Source organism: Solanum verrucosum, unplaced genomic scaffold, assembly GCF_900185275.1.
Source record: "Solanum verrucosum unplaced genomic scaffold, falcon-dt-bn FXZP01000262.1, whole genome shotgun sequence".
NCBI classification, from domain to species: domain Eukaryota; kingdom Viridiplantae; phylum Streptophyta; class Magnoliopsida; order Solanales; family Solanaceae; genus Solanum; species Solanum verrucosum.
In genome coordinates, this window is record NW_026020366.1 from 1880131 (window position 1) to 1904141 (window position 24011).

At 28.6% G+C, this 24011-nt stretch overlaps 1 protein-coding gene across 1 annotated transcript; it reads right to left on the minus strand.

The window, feature by feature from the left end:
* Positions 1 to 13570: 13570 nt before the first annotated feature.
* LOC125837915 (AP2-like ethylene-responsive transcription factor PLT2) lies at positions 13571 to 17275 on the minus strand. The gene is made up of 9 exons (XM_049516991.1): positions 17137 to 17275; positions 16626 to 17043; positions 16439 to 16521; positions 16296 to 16304; positions 15995 to 16083; positions 15791 to 15864; positions 15340 to 15390; positions 15122 to 15198; positions 13571 to 14289 (listed from the first exon to the last, which is right to left on the minus strand). Exons 1-9 carry the CDS (start codon positions 17273 to 17275, stop codon positions 13571 to 13573), a joined length of 1659 nt encoding a protein of 552 aa, XP_049372948.1.
* Positions 17276 to 24011: the final 6736 nt, after the last annotated feature.

Consider the following 24011-nt stretch of genomic DNA (forward strand, 5'->3'; position numbering starts at 1 on the left):
CAAAATGACCTTTCGGGTCATTACAGATCATTTGTTACAGCAAATATAGAAATATGTTACAGCAAATGCCTAATATGTATTATGTGTTGCAATAGATGACCTATCTGTTGAAAATAATCAAGTATATATGATCATTTGTTGCAATGGATGATTCATCAGTTGCAACAGATTTTCATATATGTTTGATAATTTTCAATCGATTCTATATATTTTTTATATGAAATGCTTCATTAACCTATTGTAACAGATTATAACCTGCTGCAACATATGTGTATATTTGCTTGATTATTTTCCGCAGATGAGTCATCCAATGCAACTGGTTATAACTTATTGCAATAAATGTTAATTGTTTTCATTATATGTGTCATATGTTGCAATAAGTAACTCATAACTTGTTGTAGCATATGTCTATTTTCAATACGATAATTTAACATTTTACAAATCTAAGAATAAAAATGAAATTCATGGTAAAATAACTAAACATCTATAAAATATAAATATTGTCATCACTAATTACAAAATATGATATGTGTTCATGAATTACGATAGCAAATTCTTTCATGCCAAAACAAACTGGCATGCCGCAGTAGTTTATCCAAATCTCATCCATTTTCTTGTTCTTATCCTCCAAAGCATCATCATTATCACCCTTATACTTGATTCTGCACTTGAGAAAATTATACATCATGGGTATTTGAAAACGTGCATTGTTAACCTTCGGCAGATCAAGAAAAAATACAGATATATTGTAGATCATACACCATGCTTATTTCAAAATAGTCTACTGATTTGATTTCTTCCAACAGATGACTTGTTTGTTACAATAGATAGACAATTTTTTGTAACATATGCCCTATCTGTTGCAATAGATGAGTCATATGTTGGAAGAAATTTAAAAAGTCTTGTTACTGATTTGATTTCTTCCAACTTATGACTCATATGTTGCAACAAATATGACATCTATTAAAAATAACATAACAATAAAATATTTTTTTCATAACACTAAAATATTTATTACAATACTGCCTACAACACCAACAAAATCAAAAACACTAAAAACACCACACGATTTTATCAATTAAACAACAACAATCTCATGTTTTACCAATATACTAAGAACACCAACAAAACAAAGAATTGATGCAAAGAGATGGCCATCAAAAAATTGGGAATGCATTTGAAAATATAATTGATGCAAATAGGACTCTTCACGATATCAAACTTCTTTCTCACATTTGAAACTGCTAATGAATAATAAAGAGAAGACAACTCAAGTCTTCTTTTTCTTTATGACTAAAAGGAAAAGAGATCAAACTTCTTTCTCACATTTGAAACTACTAACGAATACATAAAGAGAAGACAACTCAAGTTCTTCTTTTGGGCAGAATCTCTAACTTACGCTATTGAAAAACTCATGGCCCCATGACAAACTCTTCAAATCTTCCTCCAATTGCAACATAACTACTTGTAAATTAGAACAATGAATCATATATTAGCCAATAGTTCAGTTTGGTTAAAAAAATTTAAGCATTTCAACTTAGCCCAAGTGTAGAAAACAATTGTATATTAGCCAATAATTCAGTTTGTCCTGTACTTGCTGCTTTGGTCCAAAAATATTATAGTCACATGGATCTTATTCCATATATGTAAGAGTTTATAAGTAAAGAAGAATAAAGCCCTTCTCTTTGCCAGAATTGTTGAAAGTAAAAACCATGCGAACTCTAGAAAATTGACTTTAGCATTGTTCTTGGAGACAATAAATTATTTATGATGTTTTGATTATGTGTTCTTTTCTTCATTCTTTCCAACAAAATCAAGAATACCAACAACACCAATTGATTCAATACAACAACACAAATATCAACAACAAGTCAATATATCAACAATTGTTTGAGAAATACAAATAATAAATATGTCTCCAAAAAAACTCAAAATTCACAATAACTATTACTATTGCACAACAATGATGGAGAACAACAACAAAAAAAATTCACATTTCACTTCTTTTTGGATTTTTTGAGATCAACAACAACAACAAATTAAGGTTTTTTTTCAGATGTCTTTCTTTTTCAAGCATCAAATTCTAAAATTGCTAGCGTATACATAAAGGAAAGACAACTCAAGTTCATTTTTTTCTTTAGTATTAAAAATTCCTAATTTTTTTCAAAAATAAAAGTTTTTACCTCAGAAGAGAGAAAATTGATGCTTAGAATCGAAGAAGTTGCCAAAAATTGAAAAGTTGCCGAAAGTCGATTGGGAGCTATGACAAAGTAGATTTAAGGAAGAGACGTTTGAATCGGAAGAGAGGAAGAACGATGAAGAACAGAAGTTGAAGAAAGTGAATCCCAAGAAAGAGGAGAGAATTTTGGATTGTTTTGTATTTTAAAATTTGGACTGTTTTGTATTTTTAAAAAGATTAGAAGTTTTGAAAATGTTAATTCAGTCCTAATTAACTTAATCTAATAATTAAATGTCTTTGACTTGTTTTTGGTCAAAATAGTCACCAAAATTTAAATAAGGACTTAAGAAATATCTTTTGTTCAATTTTCTCAAGTAAATTAGGATACACTATGTTTTTTAAAATAATGACATTTTTGACATTTTTACTAATATTTATAAAGTATGGAGGTTTTTACTAATTATGTTATGTTTTTTTTTTACTAGTTTCCTAATTTTTCCTACTTATAATCATGTTTGACCAACTTTTAAATCAATCCAAACAAGCTTTTAGTATTTCTTATATTATTTTTTCTAATTTATTTGTTAAAAATAATAATTAGTATCAGAGCCATTTGAAGGAAATATGAGTGAGAAATAAATTGTGAAATCACTCCAAAAGTCACTATGTTAAATGTCCAAATTAATAGATACATTTTTGTCCAATATGTTTCATATAATCTATAAAAATATGTATACATGAATGTAAGTAGTTTTTTGTATTAATTAAATGTAAAATTCACTAATTCAATGAATTTATAACAATTAACATGTATATATTTTTAGTTGGGAATTGTAGTTATATAAATAGACATATCTGAATTATTAATAAAATAATTTTATTTGACATAATTGCAATATTATTTTTCTCTATTATTCTTTTAATTTATTTATCAAAAAAATTATCAATTGATATCAGAGCCATTTTTGAAGGATCTATAAGTGAGAAATGAATTTTAAAAATAACAATTTTTAGATAGCTATTTCTATCTTTGATGGCGATAATTATATTTATATGCACTTAGAATGTAGACTTGTTTTGGGGATTTAGATCTTTGGAAATATAGGTAGACCCACATGGTCCGTAAGGGTGCACGTGCACTCGATAAATTTTTTTCTTGTATATTTATGAATAAATAATTTAAGAAAAGATGATATATTTAATTGTGCATACTCATAATCAAAACGCATCTGAGTACACTAGTTGAAGCCAGTGGCTGAGCCAGAATTTCTATTAATGGTTCGAAGTATAAAGAAGTAAATACGTAAAAATTACAAAATGAAAAACAGAGTGAGATGAGAGAGAATATTAATCTTAATATGTTAAATTTAACTTATAGTCAAGCCGTGTTTAGGCTCTTCATACTTTTACCTTGCTCAATCGAGCTTTTTATAATTTTTGTGTTTTTTCTTTTATTTTGCAGTGTTCTATTTTTTAAAACTTTTTCTGAATTTTGACTTAGTGTTCATTCAATCATATGTTACTTTAAATACCATCAAAATTAGTTCAAAAAATGTGTAAAGATCGAGTTACTAATATTATAGTACATATTCAAAAGATAAATAAATGACATTAAATAAATCAAATAAGTTTAGTTTAGTTTCCATCTCTTAAGAATCGAATTGAAAATAGTAAGAAATAGAGATACTATGAAATTAAGAAAAAAAATCAATTATATAGATTTTTTAAAAAGAATATTCAAGACTTTAAAAAATTTCCATTCGATTAATCTTAATTTACTTTATTTTATTAAATAGTTTTCTAATTCAATTTCAAATTTAATAATAATTCATCATTTTTTAAAAGAGTTTCTTTGAGTTAGTACATGAGAAGAGAGTTATGTAGAAAGAAATGAGCAATATTAATAAGAAGAATAAAATACAAAAATAAAAAAAATGTGGCTAATAAATTTAAACAAATATAAATTGAGAAAAAGAAAAAACATAAAAAAATAAATAATACAACTTTAGATTTAAACAAAAACAATGAAGTCTTTTCTTTTGTATTCTTAGCCCACAACCTTATCCCATCTCAACCTTTTCAAAGCAAAAAAAAAAAGTTGGAAAAAGTTGCACTTAGTGGGAATCAATCTCGGATCATTTAGGTTAACATTTAACCGCATAGCCAGTGAGCTACGCTTCTCTTCAGTGTTGAGGGGTTCATTTTAATATACATACGCATTAATTGAGAAGTTAACCTTATATATACAATGTAATTTTTTGACGAAGGGGTTCACCCGAACCCCTAACCTCTACGTAGGTCTGACCCCGATTGAAGCCATAACTTTATCTCCCAATACTACAAGTTCTAACCCAAACTTTCTTTAAAGATAGTTGTGTCCCCCCCCCCCCCCCCCCCCAATTTTCAAATCCTAGGTTCGTTGCTATTGAAAAGATTGTGGGAGATGATTATATCGTTCTTCCTCTCCCAATAAATTTAAGGTGATCTAGACTAACAGTTAAAAGAAAAATAAAATTTAAAAATCAAATGTAAAAATAATTGTTTGCTGGTGCGTCTGCATCACTTTTCACAAAAATTATGACTCTTAAATCAACAAAATAAATATGAAAATATTTGAAGGAAGAATTACCACTATGATCTGTTGTTATTGGCTCTCACACTAACTCTCCGGTGGAAGAATCAACTACCAACTAAAACTTAACCCATCAAACCACTCTAAGAAATAAGTCATGATATAAAATGGTAGGAAAACAGGTTAAAATAAATAAATGATCAAATTCCCATAAACTCAATCATTTAACAAATTATTTATAGAATTTAACTCCCTAGAATTGGAAAGTCACAGTACCAATACTCTTAAGTATCTAAAATAAAGGGATGCAACCCCAACAAGAACACATAAGTCAAAAATATAATTGTATGTATCCGAGAGGATGGATAATGAGATAAAGAAGAATTCATGGCTGCCCGGAAGAATTAGGTCACTCTTGGTTTCAGATGTCTTGCTTCTCAAAACTGAGGTCTTGAAGAAGCCACCTGAATATGAAATGTACTCCACAAAGAAAGAGAAAGTGCAGAATCAGTACACAATCCATTACTAAAAATTCGCTAAAAAACGACGGGCATTAAAGCGACGAACGGTGTCGCTCAAAAAACCGACGTCATTTGCCACACTGTCCATCACTTTTATAAAAGTAATTATTGTTATAAAAAGCGACGGACGGCATCTCACGGTCCGTCACCTTTTTCGTGGATTTTTGTGTTAAATATATATATAATTAATAATTATTTATTTAATATATGTAAAGATGTCGTCCGTCACTTTTTATTAAAAATAATTATTTATAAATTAAAGGATAACCACACTGTCCATCGTTTTAATTAGTTTAAAATTATTATTTATTAATTTTAAAAAGCAACGAACGATATCTCTTAGTACATCGCTTTTTGGTCAAAATATCTTATCAAACATTTTTTTTAAAAAGTGACGGACAACGTCTCTTAGTCCGTCGCTTTTTGGTCAAAATATTGGTCAAATATTTTTTAAAAAGCGACGGACAAAGAGACGTTGTCCGTTACTTTTTGTTTAATTATGTTGAGACAAAGGGTTTTCTCCCAATTTTCTCATCTCTCCCTTCTTTGTAAAAGCAGACCTCCGCCGAGCTGTCGCCACCACCTGTCAATGTCGTCATCCTTCGTCCCCACCCACTGTCGCTAGTCCCGTCGTCGTCGTCCCGTCATCCGCACCACTGCCTCTCAATCTTGTTAAAAGGTTAGGATTTATTTTTAGTTTTTTTTCAATTCTAGTAATTATATTTGATTTGTTAGTTAGTATATTGTTTTAGTTTGTTGAATTGTGTTATACATTTGTTAATTGAGAAAATGCATAAGTACCCCCCCAGCCTATGCCCAAATTCCCTGAGACACACCTAACATTTACTAAGGTCCTATTACCCCCCCCCCCCCCCCGAACTTATTTTTTAATTAATTTTCTACCCCTTTTCGGCCTACGTGGCACTATCCTTGAAAAAATTGTCAACACGCGCTGGGCCCACAAAATAGTGCCACGTAGGCCGGAAAGGGGTAGAAAATTATATATAAAATAAGTTCAGGGGGGGGGGGGTAATAGGACCTTAGTAAAAGTTAGGTGTGTCTCAGGGATTTTGGGCATAGGCTGGGGGGTACTTATGCATTTTCCCTTTGTTAATTTGTATATTTGATTATTGTTAGATAGGGAGAGAATTGAGAAACTTTGATTTTAGGGTTTTCTTTTAAATTGAGGATTTCTAAATACGATTGTGAATTGAGTATTAGAAGATAGAACTAACAAATAATTAAAAAGTTAGAGGCTAGAAGTTAGATTAGTTGAATTTTCCAACTTTGAAATTCTTGAATTTAGTATGTTTGAAAGTTGAAGTTCGAAAAATATTGAATTGTATATGAAAGTAAGATTACTTTGAAGTTAGAAAAATACTGGATAGTATATGAAAGTTGAAATTAGATTAGTTGAATTTTCCAACTTAGAAATTCTTGAATTTATTAAGTTCGAAAGTTGAAGTTAGAAAAATATTAGATTATACATGAAAGTTAGATTACTTTGAAATTAGAAACATATTGGATAGTATATGAAAGCTGAAATTAGGTTATTTGAATTCTTGAACTTAGAAATTAAATTTAGAAATTAGATATGAACTTGAATTTTTGTATAGGATTTTATAACTTTAGGTTGTGAACTTTGGAAATCTTGAATTATTGTAGGATTTTAGAAGTTTAAGTTGTGAACTTTAGAGAACTTAATTTTTTGTAGGATTTTAGAACTTTAGGTTGTGAACCTTAGAAATCTTGAATTATTGTAGGATTTTAGAACTTTAGAAATCTTGATTTATAGAATTTATGAACTAATTATTAGGTTGTGAACTTTAGAATTTTTGATAAAATGTAGTCTTTATAAACTATTTAATTACGCTTAAACTTAATTAAAACTTTGAACTTAATTTGAAGTTTGAATTACTTGAAATGTTATTGACCTTGGTATATATATTTGAATTTTAATTAGAACTTTGAACTTAATTTATAATAACTTGAACTTAATTAGGAATATGAACTTAAAATCTTGTTGACCTTAATTGAAACTTAATAATTGAACTTAATTAGAACTTTGAACATAATTTGAACTTTGAAGTACTTAGAATCTTATTAACCTTAATATATTTTAACTTAATTAGAACTTTGAACTTAATTTTTAATAACGTGAACTTAATTGGGAATATAATTAATTACTTTTTGAAATCTTAAACTTAATTAGTGTTTATGAATTAATTAAGCTTGAACTTTGTAGATCTTGAAATGTAGTATTTATGAACTAATTTTGAAATTTGAAAGACTTTATAAGTCTTGAAATTGTGATTTATGTATTTTTGAAGGTTTAATTAAGTTTGTTAGTTTATATTTTGTGTAGCATGTTAATTATGTGTTTTGCTTGAATGGGTTGAATTGATTTGATATTGAATTTAACTTAATTTGCAGGTGGGTAGCAGATTTCTGCTGTAAAAAGAAGTACAGAAAAAGTGACGAACATGGTGGTTTTGTCCGTCTCTTTTCTGCATTTTTTTTATATTTCTAGGGTTTTCAAAATAAAATTTCCAAAAGAGCAACGGACGACGTCTTTGTCCGTCTCTTTTCAAGATTTTTAAAATTATGAATTGAAAATAAACGACCGACTGCGTCGCTCTTTGGAAACTAAATTCTTTTTATAAAAAAACGATGGACGGCGTCACATTATTCAAGAAAATAATATTTTTTACAAAAATAAAAACGATGCAATCCGTCACTTTTTGAAAAGCGTCGAGCCAAAAGTGACGAACTTGACTGCGTCGCTTTTCCGTCAATTTTGACCAAAAAAGCGACGCAGTCCGTCGTTTTTCGCCTATTTTTTAGTAGTGAACACCAAGTTTTGGTAGAATCAATAGTCAGTTCCAATATATGAATGTAACAAGTAACTGCAGAACAGTAATACATGCCAACACATATACCAACAGTTTTAAAATAAAACAGATTCCAGATCACAACTTTGACTTAACTAATGCATGAAACATGCCCCCACATGATTACAAATGCACATACAAGGTCCTCTCATGAAACCCACACTCAAATTGTTAGTGTAACGGTACGGTATTCGAACCAACCATTAATGATTCATGTCACACGTGGTATTCGAACCAACCATTAATATCTTGTAATGGCGTAGTACCCGAGCCAACCATCAATCACAAACAACATGCACAATCACAATCACAATGGACAACCAACTTGAAACCATAAGTAAATAAACAGGTTCATTGCAAGAGATGATCACATGAAGTCATTTCACATTAGCCTTCTAGTTCCCCCACATGCATCACACAAATAATACTGCAAAATAGTTAACATGCACACATTACATACTTTGAAAAACAAACAAGCCATCACCTACCTAAAAAAAACACAGAATATGAAATAGATTAGATAGAGTTTTCATAATCATTATTGGACTTAAAAATACCCTAGAAATGATATAGAACATCTAACTAGCACCGGATCGGCTCATACGCCCATGCTAGTCAGACGTTCTAATTCAAATCAAAGAAGTATCAAGTATTTTTAATTCCTAATTTTTTGGACTGACCACAATGATTTCAAAGAAGTGGATCAAGATACTTGGAACATTAAGGTGGAGGGAAATTGTATATGGAAATTTCAGAGCAAACTTAAATATCTTAGCAAGAAACTCAATGAATGGTCCAAGAACCAGATTGGCAATGTTTTTGATGAGGTAAAGAATCTCATCTGTCACACCCCAATTTTCGTACGGTATTGGTTAGGGATTATTTTGTTTTTCAGAGTCGTCACTTGGAATTGAGTTATGGTGCTCCAAGTCACCTTTTCTTTAATCCCTAATCAAAAGGAAATGACTTTTTATTTGGTCTGCGAACTAGAAATTGGGGTAAGAAATTCTATTGACCGAGGGAAAGATATTTAGGCATCTCTCGAGTCCCGTGGTTCTAACACGGTCGCTTTTATTGACTTATACTTGAATTAAATTATTATTTTTCTGAATAAATTATGTTGCAGGCCATGATTTGCTCATAATTGTTTTTTATTGTTGAATTTTATTAGTTTTAAATCGGATGCACAACCGCATTCTCAATTTTTGACATATAATAGCTTAGAAGTATAATTGATTTCTTCCCTCGAGTGCATCACCTAATATTCTATCTACAAAGTTTAGTATAAATGTAATGAAAGTTAACTATTGAAAATAATTTGATCAAGGTGTGTCATCACATCCTTGAATTTCTTTTAGTGTCTCAAAAAGATGCGATAAAAGAGTTAACAAAATTTTGAACCTGGCAAGTAAATCAAAATCAACGTTACACTATAATCTATCTATATATAAAAGGAGAAGAAAAAATGACACATGTCATTACCACAAATTTTTAGAATTTTAAATTTTAAATCATTTTAAATAATAAGTAATAAATAATTATTAAAAAAATATTGAAACATGTTAATAATTACAATTTGATAAATTCTTCGGTATTTACACAACATTTTAAATAAACAAAAATAAATTATTAATTACATTTTGATAGATTCTACGGTAGTTACACAACATTTTAAATAAACAAAAACAAATTATTATTTATACACAAATTTTTATTTAATTATTAACTAATTAAATATTAAATATTCTAAATTCAAGGAGCTTTTTAATATACACATGTCATCTTCTCAATTAATAGCTAATTTGAACATTTAAATTAACAATTATTTAAACGAAAACTGCGCAATATAAATGACCGTTTCAATTAATTACAAATACAAAACTGCCGAATTAAATAAATATAATTTTAAAAACATTTTTTTACTCTATTTATTTTTGTAGATAGGTGCTTTGCTACTATCCTTATTAATCTCAACTGGTTTTTTTTTTTTATTCCATATAAGATGGTTGATAACTATTCTTACTTATTTCAATATTTAAATATTTTCTTTAAATAAATCTATTAATATCCAAACAAAAAAACTGTCTATTAAAACTTCCTCCCCACATATTTCCATCCAAAAACTGTCGTATCCATTTAAAGAAAACAAAACTTCCTTTATTCAAACAATACCCAAAATTCTCACTTAAATTTTCAAAAGACGATTTTCTTTCCACAATTTTATTTTTCCATCCCAAAAACTTCTTTATAAAATTTTATGGGCTCTCTATAAACAATCAATATTGTGATTCAATTACATATATTTTAAATAGAAGATTAATTGGATTCAGCGGGAAATAGAATGTGGAAAATATGGACGATTGATTTAAATCCATGACAAAGAAGAAATGAAGAAAAATCGGAGAAACATCAAGATGTCAATTGAACGAAGATATCGAAGATGAGGTCGTTAATAGAATAAGAGTTACTGCATATCAAAACTTTATCAATAAAAGTTCAACGGCATCAATTGACTCAAATATTTGATGGGTCAATATCAAGAAGATTTTATAATAATGTTTGGTGTATCTAAAAAAACATATACTCACTGCACATAGATTAGAGTAATTAATTTTATTATCATCAAGTGTTTATATAAAATCAGCACATGATATATGATTACCTACTCTTGCATGTAGGTAATAACACTATTTACTATTTTTATGAAGATAATTTTCTTTAATGTATGTGCTTACATTTTTCAATTTTGTGATTTACTACTATTTTAAAGTTTTTAGGTGAGAATTGTAAATATAAAGGTTGAGTTTATAGTATGATGCAAAATTATCCCAATAAACTTCAACTTATTGCATATATATGCCATTAGCATATAGATAGAATATCAATTATTTTATATATTTTTTCTACTTGTTAGGAAGTTATGTACAATAGAAATAATTTTATCTTCTTATGCATAGAGATTAAATAATAATATTTAAATAATGACATACAAAATATACATTTATGAAAAAACGTAAATCAGAAATATTTGAATCCAATTCCAAAAAGATTGGAAAATTTTATTTTAATATTAATGTTTGAAAATTATTTTAAATTAAAATAAAATGTAAAGTAAGGACTTTCACCAACTAGCCACGAATTAAGGAGCCCTACTAAACGTAAAAATTAAGAATTTTTTTTAAAAAAATATTAAAAACCTATCTGTTAAATCTGCGTGTTTGTCTTTTTATAAAAAAAAGAAAAGAAGCAATTCCAAGTAGTTATAACTATATTTCCAACAAATTAAATCATGACATAGCTCCACACACAATTCCAAATAATATTAACTTAGAATAAAAATATCAATTCAACAAATATTAGTGTTCAAAATTTCTGTTCAACAAATACATATAGATTACACACATAAGAATTTCAAATGTCAATATTAACAATGTTAAATTCAAATTCTAATTAAAGATTCTTATACTAACTAAAATTCTAATTAAAATTAGATTCAATTCAAGTATAATAATAATGCTTATCTTCAAAATTACGTTATCAGAATTTAGATTTTTTTTATATCTACTAAAATTTTGAATTATTTTTGGGTTTTAATATTGTTTTCAAATATTTTACGATTTTGTAGAATTATGGATTACAATTTTGAATGTTGATTAGCAATTTGAATGCAAGACAATTATTCAACAAGATTATACTTTCACTTAATCAATATCGATGTTTTCTCAAATTCATATTAATTTCTGTAAAATATATGATAATAACATTAGGTCGCACAACTTAATTTACATTTTCTTTTATAATCATCAATTATAACGAATCTTTTATATTTTAAATTGTCAATCATATTGTCCAAATACCCATAAATATCAAGGATATGGTGACTTATTACCTAAATACAAAAATAATACAATAAGAATAAACTATTTCATAAATTAAATATTCAATTTATATGAATCTATCCCATAATTGGGCAAATAAAATTGATCTAAATTAATTAGCTATTATTATTATTATTATTATTATTATTATTATCTATTTTAAGAAGATTATGGATCAATTTTGGATAATACCGTAAGTCAAATTTGAAAGAAAAAATATTGTCATGATTACGTAAATGGATTCATTTTTCGGAGTACTATAATGTAAATCTAGCCTGAGATTTTTTTCTACTGATAAAAATAATATATAGGAAGAAGAAATCGACTTATATTTGCTATATAATAGGTAAATAAATATATTAAAAAATTGAGATGTGAAGTTATCAGGATGATGATGATAAATGTATTATATGTGTGCGATTATTACCAATATAATTATATATTATTCCAATTTTGAAGCTACATAACCACATACTATTTGTTGTTAGATTCATTGGGAAGCAAGACAATTAACAATATCACTTTTTAAATATTTCTTCATTTTCAAAGTACATCAACAATAATTGTTAAAGTTGAGCTACGTCTTCTTATTCCGTTCTTCAACCCTAAAATATAAAATGACTAAAACATAATGTTTTAGGCGATCGATCAATTATTACCAATAATTTTGTATTCATTACCTTTTTAATTCTATTTAGGTGATTCAAGTAAGATTTGATGCTCTTTGCAACTTAAAATTTTATGATAAATTTGTGTTATATTTGATATTTGTTCATAATTTTTAGCAACATAACATTATGGTCATCAATTAAAATTGTTTTTGTTGTTGTATGAACATAAAAATTATAAATGTTCTATTCGAGTATTTAAGATGTATCAAGAAGTGCTAAGATACTTGTTTTGCTAATCATCATCACAAATGTGCAACAAAAACTCACAAACTAAAAAATCTCGCTCATTGATGTATATATTAATTTAAATTTTTAAAAAATTATATAATAAATGTATAATATATATTCAAGCACAATAATTACTTTCGTTAATATTATCTGTGCATCGCGCGGGTACGTATACTAGTAATTACTTAAAAGAAAAAAAATTCAAAATGAAAATTAAAATATAAATAGCCACAATATAGTATTGAGTATTGAATAGAAACAAAATTTCTCCTGATTGTTCAATCATTTGATAATCAAAGTCCTTTGATAAACGATCACTATGAGTCAACCTCAGAAGAAGTTGATCAATCCAATTTTCGATCGTTAAGGGGTGGAGAAGTAATTAACTTCAGAGAAAAAGAAATAAGACCAAAGTAAACAAACATTATGAAGAAGAGGAGAAATGACAGAAACTCAAATGAACACATTAACCTTTGCATGAAGTTTGGAGGTATTTCACCCTCATGAATCCAAATAAAGAAGCACATAAAACATTAGTCAAGATCCAACAAAATAAAAACATGAAAATTAACATCATCTATGTTATCATAATATCTCAAAATATTTTGTCCACACTCTTTAATTATTTTCTCACTCATTCCACATTGAGAAAACACCAGGATTTGATCCTTGAACAGATGAGTCTCCTGACCAACCATTGTAACTTGGAATATTATCATAATCAACTTTGACAAGTGCAACTTCTTCATGTGCTACACTTCCACCACCACCTCCTCCATTATTACCTGAAGTTGAATTTGAACTCATTCCACCAAGTCCTGGAGAATTACCAAAATACCCTCCAGTACTATAACTTCCACTTGAACTACCTTCATTGTTGTTCATCAAACCATGCAAGAAAACTTGATTATTCTGAAGATAATTGTTGTATAGTACTTGATGCGAGTTGTTCTGAAGTTGAAGTTGTGTTTGGAGATAACTCTGGTGAAAATGAGACGACGAATCTTGAATGTTGTATTGTGAAATGTCATGATTTTGGAGAGTCAACAAAGGTTGAGAATTGTCAAATGAAGGTTGTTGTTGCATTAAAGGATATGCTTGTAAAGGATTTGAGTTTCCATATTGAAAACTTGAGTTTAGAGCCATCATTTCTTGATCTCTTTTTCTTGATGATTCAAGTGCTTGTGCTTCTTTTAGCCTTTTTGCTGCTCCTCCTCCAATGGGGAGAGTGTTGCTTTCAAGTATGGCTTTAACATCGTAACGATTCATATCGAAATTTGTTACAGCATTTAACCCTCTGAATTTTATTGCTGCTATGTCATATGCTTCTGCTGCTTCCTCCTCAGTAGCTGCATATCAAACAATATCTTCAAATTATAATTTTTGCTCATTTTTAATAGTGTAGACAATTTTGTAAGTTATTAATATTACTATATTATAAGGATCACAATGTTTAATTGCTTATAATTATCTTTTTGATAATTTGATGAAGTTAAATTTATGTTACACTAGACGGCAGTGTAAAAAAGTTGAACTCTAAAAATAGTGTTTAAGCTTCTATGAATTTAAATGCAATCATGTCACCTAGGGTAATAATTACATGTATCTTCTCATGAAAAGAGGAACAGATAATACCACCTTCATAACAAGATATTTTCAGTGGCGGAATCAGGATTTGAAAAATAGAAACAGAATACTTGAGATTTGAACTAGAAATTCTTGTTAATTTATCACATATACAAGTCTCATCCCGGAGATGCAACATTAGAGAAGGTGGGAAGAATCTATTAAGGAATGCGTCAGTCAATTCTACCCAAGACATGATAGATCCATCTGGCAACTCACCTAATCAGACGTAGACTCTCCGGTGAGTGAGAAAGGACTCGAGGGTGAATTCTAAACTCTTAAACCATTGAGTCTAACCCTAGATTCGCCCCTGAATATTTCTCTATCTTTTAGGTTACATATAAGTTGAAGAATTACTTATTATAATTTAGCTTAACTATGATAGATCAAATAATTTTTACATTATAATATCCATAACATAAACTAAAAATTTATTGAAGCATGTTAGTCACTATAGAATATATTTGTTAGTCATTTAATCAGGAAAGAGTTTAGTTTAGTGAAAAAAGGAAGATGAAAGATATTTTCGGTGGTGGATTCAGAATTTTCACTTACTGAAAGTTCCTAAGTAGAGATCTTTGTTTCCAGCAACTCTTCCTATCCTTGCTTGCCATCTCCCATGCTGATGGTGCCTGCTCCCAGACATGTCATGAGAAAAAACCAACAATAAAAGATGAGAATAAAGACAACACTAAAATTATAAAAAAAATAAAATTTCTTACTAAAGTTTTTATTACAAAAAAAAAGAGAGAAGGAAACAATACTATGAATACCTTGTAACACCACGATACATGGATGCACCCCTTGAGAAGCCACTACTCTTCCTGAATGTATAGCAAGAAAAAATGAATTTAACTTAAATTTACTGATAGTACAATAATCGTTTTCACTATCAATGTATAAATCACTTGTAGTCATCTTTACGTTGATTTGATTTGACGGTGTAAAAAAATGTTACATTTTCTATGAAAAAATTAAATAGAATCTTAAAAATTATAATACAAATATATATATGAAATTAAAAGAAGTTGTCAGTGAAAAGAAGAAATGGTCTGCCTCTGCCAAAATCTTCTATTTCTATTATTGTTCCAATAATTGGTAGCTATAAAAGAACACTACATTACTCTGACTATATATTTAAAATAAAAAGTCTATAACAATAAAAAGTAAGATTTAGTAGATGGAATATATAATAACATCAATTTAATTATAAACGGTTCTGACCTTCTTATTGCAGCAACAAATTCCTGCCTTGTCATATGCTTCATGTCTTCACATTCCTTCTCATAGTTACTAATCTATACTCATCAAATAAATAATTAATATACACGACCATAAATAATCAAATCCTTAATTTTAATTAAATATTACTACATTTATTATATTATTAATTTTTAATATTGTTCTAAGTAAAGGCTAATTAATTACTGGGAAATTTGTAGTGGTAGATGTTCCCCAATATTTCAATGCAGCAAGATCATAAGCCCTAGCTGCTTTCTCCTCCTTATCATACCCTCCTACACAAACAAAAATAAATAACAAAAAAAAAATGATAAAATTATGTTCTAAGAAATAATAGGACCCTTCACTTTTGATCTGTCAGATTCTCCAAAAATACACTATTCTTGGAGAATTCAACACGCATCTACTGATATTATTGAAGGGTCCGAGCAAGATAGGGAAAAATAATTGAAGATTGACCAAATAAAGTGTTAATTAAGTTGCTTACCCAAATACACTGCAAGTGAATAACAATAGCATCCACCCCAAAAAAATGAAAGAAAAAAAATTAGTTAATTAGAAACAATTAATTGGAAAAAAAAAAAAGAAGAAAATTTATTTAAAGGAGATTATTGATGATTGAAATTTCACCTTGACGACCTTTCCTTGATTGACCTTCCCTTCTACAACTATTATCCCATAGATGTGCTTCATACCTTCCTGTCCATCTATGTCTACATTTTCTCAAGTCCAGAACGAGCACGGCCGTCATGATGAGAAATAAGAAAGAAAAAGAAACGAAACCTAAGTTTTTTTTTTTTTTTAAAAAAAACATTACCTAGTTACACCTCTATAAATTGATGTTCTTTGGCCAAAAGTATCTAAAGTTCTTCTAGGTGCAGCTTCAACAATACTAGTGTTATTACTATTTTCAGCACTGGCACTCGCGGTAGCAGCATTCGTGCTAGGGCTAGCACTTGTTTCACTAGTTGAGCCTTTTCCACTCCCCATAGATAATGTCAAAGATTGAATATTACAAGCATTTTCTTGAAGATCATAGTTGCTTGTAGGAGGAGGAGCTAAAGCATTTTGCATTGATGGCATAAGGTGGTTGTTTTGAAAGAGATAATCCGAATCGTTTGCTTGGATTTCATTGTAAGGGATTAATTCAGATTGGTTTTCAGATTTGTTCATTCCAAGAAAATCAGCCACCTTTGGAACTTCATTGCTTCCTTGTGTGTTCATTAAGTTCCATTCTACAAAAAATTAATACGAATTAGTACTATGGTCGCACGCTTCAACATTTAGAACAGAGATGAATATTTGTTAAGAGTAATATCTTAGTATACCTTGGTTTTGGAAGGGATTGTCAATAGTCTCATTGACTAACCCTAATGAAAAATGATGAGATTGATCATTTTGAAGATGAGGAGGTAAAGACGAATGAGTGGGAGAAAGAGGAAAAGATAGCCAATTGTTTGAATTCATTCTTGAAAATTTCTTGAATGAAATGTCTTGTAGCAATGGATCAAGTTCCTACACACATATCCAAAAGGAAAAATAAATGAATTAAACATTAGAACAAATCATAAATGCATTATTAGTAGCATATATATTTGAGTATAATACACTGACAAAGGAATGAATTACCCTAAAAAGTATGAAGAGACTCTCCTCTTCTTTTTTCTCTCACACACTTTCTATCCCCCTATACCTTTCTTTGGTTTTATTTCATTTATAATGATTCATCCAAGCATATGAGGTTATAGTAGGGGAGAGAGAGAAAAATGAAGAGGTCTAAAAGAGAAATAAATATTGAGAAAGAATGAAGTATTTAAATGAATGATTTTTTCTACCCACAACTTACTAGAGAATGGTCATTGATTCATATGAAGATGACTGTGTTTACCACATTCCAACACTTCAAACTAGGAGTCCTAGAATATTGTTTACATTGGAGAGGGAACTTAGAGAGGATGGTTAATGTATAGTTTTCTTTTAAAACTATCAATATAGTTTAATATGTAATATTTGTAGATTAGTTAGTTTTACCAAGTTACTCTGTGACCCTCCATTCACTTTTATTTGTTTACTTTTCATACCTCTTCAGAAATAATTATTGATACAAGTATATTATTATAATACTCATATTAATTGATAAGTATAGTTGTAGGTTTGGAAAAAATAATTTGGGGAATACATTATTAATGATGAGGGTAAAACTGATTTTTTTGGTCTTTTTTTATATGTTAGAAGTAACAAATAAAAGTGAAAATATATTTTTGAAACACTAGACAAATAAAAGTGAAAGGAGAGAATATCAATTACTCCATTTGTTTCAATTTTGTCTGATTTTGATTTGACACGAACTTTAAGAAGGTACAAAAGACTTTTGAACCTTGTAATTTAAACTAATGATATGTAAAATATATAAAAATGACATAATTTAATGATTTTAAACTATAAGGTAAAGTTATCTGGAATAAAGAGATAGCTATAATTTTGTGAAGAAGGAGATAGCTATATATATACTCATAGTAATTCTAATATAAATAACATATTGTATACATAAAAAGTAGATTGTAAGCAACATATAAATTATTAAGTCCTTATATATAATAAAGGCCACGAGTGTCTTACTATAAGAAAAGCTAGTGGTCCTTTTAAGTCTTTGAATTAAGACAAACCTACAATTCCAATTGGAAAGAATCCATTATTTTTACCACCCCACACTAGGTAGTAGTAGGGTAGTAGCCCAAAACAAAAAGGTCCAAAGGGAAACCCTACAAAAAATATATATGTCCAAGTTGAGATGTATTGGAACTCTCTTAAATACCTCGTAGAGTGTAATTCATGACACCCCAAAGCCCAGCATTCCCACACTACTCAAATCATCTCATTTACACTCTAATTTTTCTCTTTGATCACTCGTGCAACCACTTGTATATTCATCCACACAACTCAATCCCACAAATCCACCCAAATATGTCAAGTATGATTACTACGGAATCAACGACAGATAAAATTCAGTAGGTATATAACAAAAATCACACGTAAATATCATTTAGCTACGAAATTAGTGATCGATGTACAATTAGTTGAGAGTTATTAAGCGATTGATAGATTTTGAAGCTAATTTCATATTCTCTATAAGTAGATTTGTGTATGATGTAACTATATTGTAACAAATACACTACTATATATATCCCTCTAAATTGATCATTTGAAGTTTTGAAGAGAAAGATATAGAATTAGTTTTACCCTTTTATTTTCTTTTTCTAGTCTGACTAGCAACTTTTATCGAATTATAATGGGAAGATGACAAATAAAATAGACTTGAAGATATCTTAGGATAAAAAAGAACCATATATTTCAGATGTATTAAAATTGCATTTACCAAAAAGAAGGGAATGTTTTCGAAATAACGCACTAGTAGGAAATAAGGAAACTTTCTTGATAAAAGAAGAAATATTTTTGAAGATTAATCAGTTCTCTCAAAATAATATGAACAATACTATACATATATAATATATTCCATTAGATAGATTAATACAAACAGAAAAACTAAAATGTAGGAAAACAATCAATATATGGAAAGTTATGTTTATATACCGGGCGGATTTACATGCGTGAACCCGTGGTATAATATTATCTGTTGACATCTATGTTATAAGAAAGTTAAATGGTGCAGTTGGTTGGATGTTTAGATCTAGAGGAATAGGAATCTATTTCGACCTAATACACGATTCGTCGCTAATTATATAGATATAAATTGGTATTTTTATAAAAAATAGTAGCTCACCTTCTATAATATATTAAAAATACAGATAGATAGTGAAAAAAATTAATTTACATTGTTACTATATATATATATGTATATATATATATATGTATATATATATATTATGTAGAATAATAATAAAAAAAAATGCATCAATAAATGCAATGTTATTGTTTAAATGCGTAACGATGAAAGAAATAGTCAGGGAGTGGATCCCCGAGTAGAAGCCCTAATGCATGTGTACGGAATATACAATAATTTATCCGACATATTAAATAATTAAAGTACCTTCACAACACTAAAATTTACTCAATAACCATATTTAAACCAATTATCAGAGCAATTCTATTTTAATTTATATGATATATACATTTTTGAATCAATTAAAAAAAATAACTTATTTCTTTATTAGATATAATATTTGATGACATTATCATTTTACTTATTTGACAAAAAAATCTACAAATTATTACTTTTCTATTTAATAATTTATTTATTTTAAAGATAGTTTTGAAGCATTATAAGAAAATTTCATACTTGTTAAACCCCATATCTCAAATTATATTACATATATTGGGACAGATGGAGTATATAAAAGAAACTAGTATTCAGTCTATTCAATTTAATATGACACACTTTTCTTTTAGTTAATGTCATATTTATATATTTAATAACAATTTCATTTTAAAATGCATACCAAATCATGAATTTCAAAAAAATTTCTTTTAAAACTACATATCAAATTAAACAACATCACATACATTAACACAGATGAAATATTAAATTTGATTTGTGTTTCCAAGTAGAATTCTGTTGACCATCTAATTGGAAATCGCACTCGTCAAAATATCAAAACATTATTAAATTACTATAATTTAATATTTTCTTATTTTAGTACATTAATTAAATATTTGTATTTGCAGTGCATGTCGACTGCAAACTAGAAGATTATACTGCTCTGCACAACTCTATTTGTTTCTGTGCCTTCTGTCTTCCACTCACAACTTTAGTCTTAGTCAAATAAACAAAATTTCAAAGAGCATCATTAATAATTAACCATTACGTTTTTCAATTAACTAACCCTTTAATAAACAAAGTTAATTAATTAACATATGGTTAATTAAGCAACTATAGTATATGTAATACTAATATTTTTAATATCCAAATGATACGCCGACCTGCTAGACTATATATTTGGTCAGGTGATCTAAAAACTCTGCCCCATGAAATCCTAGTGAATGTCAATATTTTTATAAATATATACTACTTTATTGTATAAATTATTTTTATTATCAATGTATTTTAACTTGTTATAATAGATTATTTGTTCTTCGTTCATTATTTAATTCCACTTATTATGAATTTTTTGATGAACCACTAATGTATAAATTATTTCACAATAGTGTGTGTACGTAGGAGTTATTTTTATTTTTGTGAATTAGGGAAAAATTCCACTCTAATTGTGACACTAAGTCTAACACATGGATACTTATCTATATATATCCCATTTTAATTTTAAAAAAAAGTCTGACATTAATTTTTTTGTTAGATTGTTTGGAAACTCTGCTTCCCACTGTCTAACAGAGATTCTTTATAAAAGCAAAATACCCCTTTTTTGACTGTGGAAGTACTAAAAAGTCTAAAGCTTTAGTTTCCCTTGCTATAATATAAAAATCAAATTCACACCTGAAAGATATTACTCTACGAAAATTAACCAAAAAAAATATATTATTATTACTGTAGATATTTCTTACAAGCATTTTAGATATTTAGTTATTGTGATTTTATAAATTTTTATGTACTTTTTAAACATGTAAATTCAGTTTCAAGAAATTTAAAGTTTATATAAATAAATTCACAATTAAAGTTTAAAATTTTAAAACTGAAAATTCTAACTATACCACATAAACTAGAACACAGGAAATATTGGCAATTACATGAAACAAAAAGTAGGAATGGTAGAAACAGTATATGTAAATCTACTAATTACTGAATATTACTCCTATTTGGATATTTATTTGAGAAATTTCTATATTGGTTAAAACTTTGGTCCATGTCCCCTCTAACATGTAACCTTTTGACTTAATAAATATTGTAGGTATCAAGCCTAATCCCCTACACCAAAGGGATCACAACCAAAGGTTATGACTTATTTTAACCCCCTCCCCCCCACCAATCATGTAAAAGATTAAAGCAAAGTATATGGCTGAGGCTGCTCCTCTTTTAATAAGAATTCGAGAGTTTGAGTTTTGAGTATGAATTTTTTTAGTAGAAAGCGCTTCTCTCGAATAGAGCCCTACACAGCGTGAATCCAGAATAGGCTGACTCTAATACGGATATCAGACAGATGGAAAAAAATGTAAAAGCTTAAACACACAAATGCAAACTATGTAGCTCTATGCTTACTGGAAAATATTGCTTAACATATTGTTTTCTCTTACTTCTACTTTATTTTTAATCTTTGATCTCTATTAGATATGCCATTCTACACACAAAAAAATTGTCAATCTACATACAGAAGAGTAATATATACACATATATAGTAAGCCAAACCTTTTCTTTTTCAATCTACACGTGTTTTATATGAAGTATATATTATATACTTCACCATCCTAAAAACCCTTAACAAAATAGAATATTAATTAATTTAAAGAAGAAGAAAAATCTATTTATGCAGAAATAGTAATACATATTACATAGATAATGAAAGAAATGAACTTTTTAATATGGATGAAATCTGACTTACCAGTAAAGAAGCTTCTTTTTTCCTTACTGAAAAACAATCTTCTTCTTTTTTTCTTTTTTTTCTTATGATCTCTCAGTATGTGTAACAGTGCATGTATGTATAGTGTTGGAAAATGTGAAGAAAATGATAAATTTATTTAGGGTTTTAAAAAAAAAGGACGTTTAAATTTTCATTTTTTTTTCTTGTAATTTTATTTTTATTTTAACTTTTTTAAATAGACCGCCCTATGCCCCCTTTCAGATTTTTCGACCAGGTTCGGAGAAACATGAATGACACGTGTCAGTTTCTCCTGCTCTACATTGACTCATGTTTGCCCTAAAACACCATTTGTTTTTTTTTTCTTCCTCTTGGAAACTAGCTTGCAATTAATTTTATAGACTTAACTATTAATCACACTTGTGGCACAGAGTTTGATTAGACACATAGTTTAAGAAAGAAAAAATAACATTTGAAATTTGTATTTAAAACATATCATGTTCATACAATTATAAATTTAAAAGCTTAAAATTGAGTCATTTTATTTACGAAAAAGGGTCAAAATTACCCTCAAACTATTCGAAATAGAGCAAATATACCCTCCGCTTCATTTTTGGCTCAAAAATACCCTTGCCGTTAACATAAGAGACCACAAATACCCTCCAACTTAACAGCCCCGTTAACCTCATGACATAGCATCTGATGTGGAAAAAATAAGCCAAATGGTTCAACACGTAAGCGTTCTACGTGGAATAAAGATCCACATGACTGCCACCTAAGCTACCCATGTCCATTAACCCTTTACCCACCCCACTAAATGGACCGACCCATTCACATTCATAGTCTTCATCATCTCCAAAACTAAACGTAGATGCATCTGCTGCAACGGCTTTAATATCACTTGACCCGAGATTGGGAATATCAGCTCTCTCAACTGTTTCACTCTTGATCTCGCTTGCGCCATTTTTGGGGTCGCTGTTTCTAAGAGAAAGTTGTTCAGCATTATGAGTTAGATTGGCAATCTGCTCCTTTTGGCAGCCATAATCAACACCTGCAGCAGCCAAAATCTCTATTCTTTAACCTTTAATTGGGAACGGGTCGGTCTATTTAGTGGGATGGGTAAAGGGTTAATGGGCATGGGTAGCTTAGGTGGCAGTCGTGTGGATCTTTAGGTGTTGAGCCATGTGCTTATTTTTTCCACATCAGATGCCACGTCATGAGGTTAACGGGGTTGTTAAGTTGGAGGGTATTTGTGGTCTCTTATGTTAACAACAAGGATATTTTTGAGCCAAAAATGAAATGAAGGTATATTTGCTCCATTTCAAAGGATAATTTTGACCCTTTTCCGTTTTATTTATAAATAAAAGATTATGACATTCTAACTTGTTACGCTAGGTTAGCTACAGATAGCGTACTTCATTTAATTTTTTCTGCAGTATTAGGCTTTAGAGAACTTTATCATGCACTTACTTTTGGGACCTGAGACACTTCAAGGATATTTTCCCTTCTTTAATTATATCGGGAAAGATCGAAATAAAATGATCATAATTAATTTTAGGTATTTACTTAATCTTGTTAGTTTGAAAGGAAATTTTTTTTTGGCCAGAATGATATTTTATTTATGTTATTTTACCTTTTTAAATATTTTTACCCTTTTAAATTTAATACTTTTTAACTAAAAAATGAAAAAAATATCAGTTTATTTTAAAATATAAAAAAAT